Genomic DNA, 9,300 nt, shown 5'->3' on the forward strand with positions numbered 1-9,300 from the left:
AGGGAGATGGACATTGGTTGTATGGTACAAAGTGCTGAGTCAAGGTGTGAGAATTACTGGGGAGGGGGGAATAGACCTGTGCATGCGAACAGCTGTGAAGTGGTGACGGGGTGAATGTCTGGGGTAAGCTTGCCTGTGCAATTGCCTGATCTATTTCCAATTTCTCTTCCAACATACGTGAATTAATTAATGACTGCTGGCGTTCGAAATTCTGTAGGTGGGCAATTAATTCTTCTGTTCTAGCGAAATGCTTGTTGGTTAAACAGCCAATGTATTTGGCTCGCAGTCCCGTGATGATATAAGAGAGAGTTTGTTCTTCAGTGGCGTTCGGGAAGTATTGCTGGACTAACGCCTTTTTAGCAATAACGTAGGTGTGAATGGGCTCGGTTACCACCTGTTTTCTCTGGAGAATTATCTGTACAGGATCCGCTGAAAGGTATGATCCCTTAAATAGCGTACTTAGCTCGTCTTTGATATGGGTGTATGTCAAGTCTACAAAATTGGGTCGTCTCTGTATGTCATGAAAATAAGTTAAAGCGGTGTCCGTCAAAAATAAAGGTAACATCTCTTTACGCTTAGCTTCCGACCATCCTGCGGCGTGTGCTACATTTTGGAGCTTGAGGAAAAATGAGTCAATGTGCTTGGGGTCATTTCCGCTAAATGGTGCCGGGTATAATGCAGTTGGAATTTGGGTGGCCATGTTAGTCGTGGGAATTTCTACAGTTAAGTGATCAGAGTTATTAGTACCTTTAGAGGGAGTAGGAACTTCACCTGGGGTACTTGCTAAGGGCTGGGGTTGGTTTTTGTCGGGTGTTTGTAGTCCAAGGACAAATTGAGGGTAATTTCTATTAGCAGACCTTAACCGTGTTAGTGGAGGGGAGGGAATTGGGGATAAAGGTCGTGGATTTATTGGATTTGCCGTGATTGCAGTTGCTAACTCTATGATTTGGTCGAGGGAGGAATCTAGGTGTTCGTGCAACGCTATCTGTGACGTATTCATAAACGAAGGTTCGTCGTGCTGACCAAAGAACAAATGAAAGTATGGGCATACAGTTATTTACGTCATGAATATATCGCTGGTCAAATAAGTATAAGCAAGTGTTCTCATTCCTGTGTGAATGATGCTTGAATACATGTTATGCAGAAGAACTAGATTTTGTTGAAAAAGGGGGGGGGCTCGGCATAAAAGAAAAAGAGGGGTTGTTGTCCATAGGGTAATACACATAATTGTCACTGGGTCTGACGCATCTTAAGCGTACTGTGGGAGTATGAGTTGGAATTACTAAAAATTTACTTTAAAAATGCTTCCAAAGTGGGAGGGAGGGGGGGGAGAGAATAATTTAATGTAAAGCAATTCGTACAGGAGGGTACTTAATTGCAAAAAGGGCCTGAAGCACCTCCACCATGTTGTAAGCCCGTTTTCCTGGGGTTAGAGAGGTACAGGGAAGTTTCATTTAAACATTTAGGTAGAGCTTAATAATGTTTGATGGCTGAACCTGCTCCGTAGGAGGGTAGAGATATGGAAAGTTGGTGTAAGGTTATTCACGCTTGTTCATACCTGGTAGATGTGTGTGTTGTCTTGTCCTAATGCTTCTCGCAGACCGAATCGTGACAGTTCCAAGGTTCTATCCAGCGACCCTCAGTTCACCAAGCCAAGCGATCCCTTGCGCCTTGTAGCATGCTAGGCAGCGGTAACTCCGTGTTCCATCGTCGTAGTTAGCAGTGTAACGTGTTGTAGTCGGACTAGTTATCCATGTAGCGTCGATGAGTGTCAGAATCAAAAGAGAGCGAGCTCCGGGTAGGAGCTTGCTTTTATCATTCTAGGCGTCGAAAGGTTGTTAAACCTTTCAAACGTGGTAGATCCTGTTTAGATCCACGCGTTTGCCTTTCCAGTTCATTGTTTTACGAAAGTTACAAGTTAGCGCATTCTTGGGATCGCTCGCTGGTCGGACAAGTCCAGGAAATAAGCAAGTGTGAATATTAACATGACGAGGTTTTCTCGGTTTAATAATCTCCATATCTCTACAATATAGAGAATTATATATTTTGCATTCGGACTTATCATTGGTCATAGTTCATTTAATATTACAGAATAGACAACCTTGGTGGTAAGAGTGGTTAGCAGATCATGCTACGATGCCTGGTACACACACCCTGGTTCATATCCTGGCCTGGGCATTCTTTGAAAGTGTCCCTTCATCAATTTCATCATGCAACCACTCATCATCGTTATTAGCCAAAAGTGGCAGAAAAGCGAACAGAAATCAAATCAAATTATACTACACAATGTCTGTGAAAGATGAAACTACAACTATTTGATCATTTTTAAGTTGAATTTTCTATTTGTTCGTGTAATCAATCTTCCATTTTTCTTAGTGAAAAAAAAAAGTGCAAAGGTAAAGTGCTCCCCTGTGCATAGCACCATGCCATGAAGGCGTGTGGGGGTAACACCCCACACTTTCTTGATCCGGTCGTGAGTGGGGGTGATGTGATCAGCATCACACCCCTGACCACCTTTACCCCCCCACGGTTTCCCCCAGGTACCCATGTTATTCGACGCTGGGTGGGTGCCGGGGTCGCTTCCATCGTTAGAAAAGTTCCCGGATTTGAACCGGCCAGGGATCGAACCCGGGACCTTTAGCATGGTAGTCAGACGCATTACCGATTGAGCCATTCTAAGAGACTTAAAAAGCTTGAAGTGTGTCAATATTACAATGTATAAATAATGCAGTTATTATTAGTTTCATTGACCCTGTACTACAAGACTTTTACCGGAACATGAACAGGCAATAGTGAATTACTATTTGTTGACAGTAAATGTTACCTGGATGAAACTCTCCTTCTCTGGACTATTTTTCCCCCTTTTAAATTTAAAAATTAAGATGTTAGGCTACTGTCACAGGTATTTAGAAGACACATTTTCATGCTAGATATTAAATATATTATCTGAAGTAACAATATTATGTAGTTCTACTGTACTTTTATATAATTTATACTGATTCAATTTCAATGGACTTAAATTTCTGTTTTCTCGTATACAGTACTTGTGTGTGCAAAATTGAGACATTTACTATGATGTACCATGGGCTAGTTCAATGAAATGAATAGGGGACACGAAATAGGTTGTTAATGTGAGACATTAAAATATATAAAATTTTCTGATACTCTTATTCTGGAAAGAAAAAATAACCCAATAGTTAATACTTTTTATAAATTGTATATTTAGGAAAACTAGCAAGAAATGTTAGTAACATCTTGACTTTGGACACACAATAGCAATGTTAGCTATTTAGCATCCCTGTGTTCTTAGAAGTAGCTGTTTTCTCTTAGGAAATCTGTGCTTAAGTACAGGGTGATCCGTTTGAGATGTTTTAAAAGTAAACCTTTATACACAAGAGGTTAATGTACGTATCTGTGCACAAAGGATGTAAGTATGTAATACTCGAAAATTTTGCATACTATACAACATACTGTGTGTGCTGTTGTGACGTGACCACCACCGTCGTTACCATGCACATTAACGCCGCCATGTCGAAGTCTGGAAACCTCCACTCATTCGAAACTTACATCCTTTCTGCTTATATTACAACAAGCTGCTCGGAGATACGTACATTAACCTCTTGTATATAACGGTTTACTTTTCTGACATCTCGAATGGATCACCCTGTACATTATATATGTATAGATACTAATGCCATATGCCACACATAAATGCAACGTTGAATTATAACACAATTCAAAATAGTAGTTAAAAAAAATGATTGGATTGCAGTTCTGATGCAAGCATGCCATTGTAACTGTAACATAACATAAAGTTGAAATGTTGTAGAAAATTTCAGCATAATTACTGTAGGTATTCAGCTTCTAAGCTGTTTTTATATACATATATATGATTAGTATACGTACACGTTTGCTGTAGGCTTTGGAATTCTTTTTTAAAATATGATTGAAAATTGATTGAGATGTTAAAAGATAATTTCTCTCTGTTTCATTGCAAGATAAGAGAAAGAGGACATCGGAACAGTGGACATGTTAGTTAGGAATATACCTAACACTTGAGACTGTAATTAAAAACGGGAGAAGTAGTAAAAAAAAAATAATAATTGTGTTTGTGTGTGACCAAGCTAACCCAATTTTCTGACTTTGATCATATTTCCCATTTGGGAAGAAGTTGTAATAGTTGGTTGATGAAGTTCCCTGCCTGTTCCAGCCAAAATCCATTGGTAAAGAGTAGGCCCAGCTGCAACATCTGTGGAGAGCATTTTGAAACGCATGCAGATCTTGAAGCCCATTCCATCATGCAGCACAAAAAGATGGTTGTCCATTGCGACATCTGTGATTTCCGGACAACTGACGAACTAAGTATGGGAGAACATTTGGAGGTGAAACACAACATCAAAAATCCAAAATTGTACGAAGAGGAGGAACCTCCGTATTTTCTGTGTCACGATTGTGGTTGCGAGTTCATTGACGATAATTCGCTCGAGACGCACATTCTGACACATCACAAAGCGCTGAGAATCGAACCAAAGTACCCATATATATGCAGTGTGTGTTGTTACGGGTGTGCATCGCAAAATGCAATGATGGAACATATGCGTATTCACGCGGGACTGCTGGTGCAGTGCAGAGCAGAAGAATGTTCTTTCAAGACACCGTATGAAACTGCCTTACAAGAACACGTGGAGATGTTACACAATGATGAGTTTATAATAAGGTGTCCACATTGTGGACTAAGTGTGAGTACCCACGATGCTTTCAATCAACACTGGGCTCAGCATCATAATGAGCTGTGCATGGCCTGTTCTGGGGTCTTTAAAAAACACTTCGGAATCAAGGATGCGGTAGTGAAAAGCTTCAAAAAAAGTAACGGTATACTAGCATCGGTTATAGATAATCTATCAGAACGTTCAAATCCACTGCCAAGTGATACCCTGAACGATAGTAAGAGCTTCCTGGAGTGGCATTCTCGTAGTCTGAAGCAACGATCTCGGAAACAAAGTTGCCCACGGAGATTGGTGACAACATTGGACCCAATGGAAATTCAGGTTCTCTGCGAGACCAGGAAAAGCCACAAAATGAAGAAAAAATCAGTTGCTTATAAGTTAAAGGAAAAATACACTCAGAGCATTGTGAGCCGTAAAGAATTTCGATGTTGTTGGTGTCAATCGGTGTATTTTATAAAATCAAATTTACTTCTGCATGTTTCGTGGAGACATACAAAGAGTCAGTTTCAGTGTGAGCATTGTGACGTGACGTGTAAGCATCAGTATCAGGTTGTGTTGCATGCGAGTCGTGAGCATGTGAATCCGCACAAGACAAGTGACATTCCGTTGGAAAATGCATCAACAGCAACGGCAAGCACAGAGGAACCTTTCAGCAAAGGGACTGCATCTGCAACAGTACAAGACTCTCAATGTTCTTCCTTAGTGACATCAGCAGAGCATGTTAAACCTACATGCGTACCTGTACTTCTATCTCCGCAAGCTGCTTCATGAGGGCGAATGAAATCAAGAACTTGAGGTATTGTATGCTCTCTGCTGTTGTCTTATTTCCATGTTATGTTTTTGTTTGGGTAAAGCCTTTTGTTACCACATGTCCATTTGAATACTCTTATTGCCTTCTCTGTGCCTATACAGCACGGTGATAGGCATAAGTGAAATAATGTTCTTGAATTGGAATAAAAAATAAATGTAGTTTATTCTCAAATCCAATTAACCACTCTTATCAATAGAAAAATTTTGAGTAAAATTTGCAAGATATAGGCAGCAGTCACAAACCATAAATGTAGTATCTGGTAAAGCATAAAAAGTTGCCATTTCACTTGATTAGTGTTAAGTACACAAGAGTTACTATTAATGAATATTTCAAAATCTAGTTAAGTTTGCAACATTTATAGTATCAGTACTTAATATTATATGACAACTCAACAACGCAAGATCTCTGCATTAAAATACAGGCTTCTTGTTCATATAATATGGCCTTTAAGTTGGTATGGCATTTTTATTCTTTTTCATTCAGGCAAGACTTCATGCTTTGTAGAAGCAGTTGATAATTTGGCATGCTACGAGGTGTAAACTCTCACAAATTCAACAAGTCATGTGTAACCGTTACAGGTACTTATAAACTTCACAGACAATTAGTATGAGACTACAAAATGATGGTACAATGTTACAATTGCAACATGATTTGTAATCCTTCCTCAGTTTTTTAGAGTTTTGATTAGAAATGGTCAGATCTGAATTTTTACATTCTGATATTGGATCCAGAATCTATCTCAACCCTAGTTTCACAAACATGATCAAATTTATTGCAATGCATCACATGTTCCATTTCAGTTTGCAAAGTATAGCATGATCTATGTGTAAAGTTTGATCACTGTAATCATTTATAATTTCTAGATTTCCAAGAAAGTATTTGTTGTTATACTTCTAATTAGTACATTATCGGTTTTAAAAAATAATGTTGCCAGTGCACAAAATATTTATCCCTCATATGAATATTTTGTCTTAGTTTCTATGTTTGTTACTGTAAGAAGTTACATTTAGCTTTGTATTTATTTATTAACATTACTTAAAATAATTATTTTCTGCAGCATGCAGAAATAAATCATATTACAGAATGTATTTTGTGCCATAGAGTATTGTGTTCAGAATTGTATGTGTAAAGTATTTTGTTCTGCTTAGTATGCATTTTCTTTTCCTGTATGCTAAGAAGGTTGCCCTATAAAAGTTTTAATGTGAAAAAGTGCAAGGTGCTATATTACTAAAATTTGCAAGATAGGTTCCATTCTGTTATTGTTAATATTTAGTAGTTCTATATATCTATTATAGCTTTACGTAATTCATTCATGCAGGTAAACAAATATAAAAGTTACAATTACAACATGCACAGTCTCTCAGTATTTACTCAGTTCTTACACAACCATGTGCCTGATAGAATTTCTTACAACAATAGTTAGGAATATCAATAAAATTGAAGCACGGTAATGTTGTACAGTCACGGACACTGCTGGCTTGTAACGATTCCATTGAAAGTCAATGTATTCATTACAAGTCGGCAGTGTCCGTGACTGTACAGTATCACCAGAAGAAACACGTGAATTTCCTTATCCTTGACTTCACTGTTAGAATTACCAGCTTGCATTACGATTTAATTTGATTTGTAATGGAATTTATTTTTTAATTGCATTGAAAACCACAGTATTAGCAAAATAGAATTTTGCCTCATAAGAGTAAAAGCACTAAATATACCAAATTTCCTTGTACTGCTTGCAACATGACAATTATTTTTACAAGAGGTTTTAAAATACTAACATGAAAACATGTAAATGCTGTTTTATACTCTTTAATGTAACCTCTTTTGTAATATGAAAAAGGTAATGGGGTATTTTACTTGCCTTATTGAAGAATATGGGTCTTCAAAAGTTCAAGCAGTTTATATTGGTAAAACAGTGTTTCCATTGATGCTACCTTAAAATAGTTGCTATCTAGATATGGTAAACCAACATCACTTCTTTTTCTTCTCCACCATTGGTCTATTTCATACAACCCATAATGTTGTGTGCACATTTCTAAAACTTTTCTCAGAAATTATAGTTGACATTTAAAAGCACATTAATATATGATATATAAAAAAATATATTGAATCAGCTCGCAACACATATTCAACACAGTGAATTTTTAGATTAAGAATCTACATCTTGATCGATACTTCTTTCTTTAAATTCAAATAAAATTACTCGTATCACATTTTTTAATTCTCTGGATGTAACTGCACACCATTCTAAGTGTCACACTTCTTACTGAAAATTTATTTCGCATGCTAATACTAAAAAGAGTATTCTCTTTGCTGTAATGATTATTAGAATAGCAATAAGATCTAGTACAAATATAGCACTCTACTTTTTTAATATATACCATGCAAGGGATTACATCAACAAGGAACCTTGAAATTCATATAGTTGCGTTTTACGTTAAAAATACAAATTACGTATACAGGAAGGAGACATGAAATAGAATATGTACTTTCTTCTGTTGTATCGGACAATAAACTAACAAATTTTTACATACTATTGAAATAATACTGTTGTGTCTGCATCTAAAAAAAAAAACTTCTGTAGTGATCAAGTAATGAATTCAGAAATATGAATTTCTTGCATTCTTAATCAGTGTAATCCCTTAAATCATGGTACCTTTAATTTCAAAGAGGAACATTTACAATGGGACCATTATTAATGGGTAAATGAATTTGATGTGGAGCAAAATAATTATCGGAGTATTGTGATTATATTTGTGGTATTATTCATCCTTTATAAATATGGAAGGAAAACATTATAAAATGGTTGCATAAGAGTGGTGTTATTCCAGTTGTCTGTTGAATGCATTCCCATGTTGTCTGGTTCTGACTGTATTCAAGTGCAAAAATGCTCACTACATTCCAAATAATCTCAGCGTAAGTGAGAGAATTTGCAACTATAATTCGGGTATTATCACACTAATAGCCAACAAACTGTCAGTTGAGAGGAAATTCTGGGTTGTTCGTATTTGATCATGGTTTGTATCTGTAGTAGTCTGATGGACTTGACGTTGGTATATGAAACAATTTTTTTAAAAAAGTATGAACTTTACCTTTTCTGATTCAAAATTTTTAAATGTTTTCTTGTATTGACATTCACATGTACAACTTTTAGCTATTCTTTTATTGTAAATTAAGTACCAGTACTTACAAAAATTTCTTTTCTATAAAAAACTTGTTTTTTTCCCCCTACCCATCACTTCCATGATTACTATTCTTGAAAACAAACTACCATTCATAATTACTTACGTGAAATTTAGAAAATTTAGAAATTTTCCAAATTTCACGTTAGTAACTTTAAACAGCGTTTACCGCATCCATCATGAATACCATTAATAAGTTGTTCTCTGTAACTTGGATATGTTAGTATTTTGGGATGGTAGTAAACAAATATAAAGAACTGAAGTACTCACTCATCTGTGCAACTGGGTTTTGTTAGTGGCTTAGTAATTTCAGCAGATACTGTCACCATCCTTATTTGAACTTGCTGGACCCTTACTTGGCATGCTTCTATTGTTTTTGGTTTGCCTAATGCTGCTAGGCACATTATTGTTGCCTGCTGTACCTTGGTGCTGCTAACCAGAGGCGTTCATTTCAAATCAACCTCCCCTATCTTCATGACCTGACCTGACAACCTCACAAGTCTTCTGGAGGGTGACTGTGTCTACAGCAACAACCGTTGGACAATGATAATGAATTTTATAAACAGCTGGAACAAGCTTC

General features: G+C 36.8%; 1 protein-coding gene across 2 annotated transcripts in view; it reads left to right on the forward strand.

The window, feature by feature from the left end:
- Nucleotides 1–8,804, forward strand: part of chn (zinc finger transcriptional factor charlatan) — a 62,891-nt gene extending 54,087 nt beyond the window's left edge. For both annotated transcript variants that reach the window (XM_083138889.1, XM_083138888.1), the window contains one exon: nt 4,211–8,804. In XM_083138889.1, coding sequence (XP_082995015.1) covers nt 4,211–5,498 — 1,288 coding nt within the window. In that variant the 3' untranslated portion in view covers nt 5,499–8,804. The remainder of the gene's footprint in view (nt 1–4,210) is intronic.
- The last annotated feature ends 496 nt before the right edge of the window (nt 8,805–9,300 follow it).

The sequence above is a fragment of the Lepisma saccharinum genome, chromosome 17 (assembly GCF_977018435.1).
Source record: "Lepisma saccharinum chromosome 17, izLepSacc3.1, whole genome shotgun sequence".
NCBI lineage: Eukaryota > Metazoa > Arthropoda > Insecta > Zygentoma > Lepismatidae > Lepisma > Lepisma saccharinum.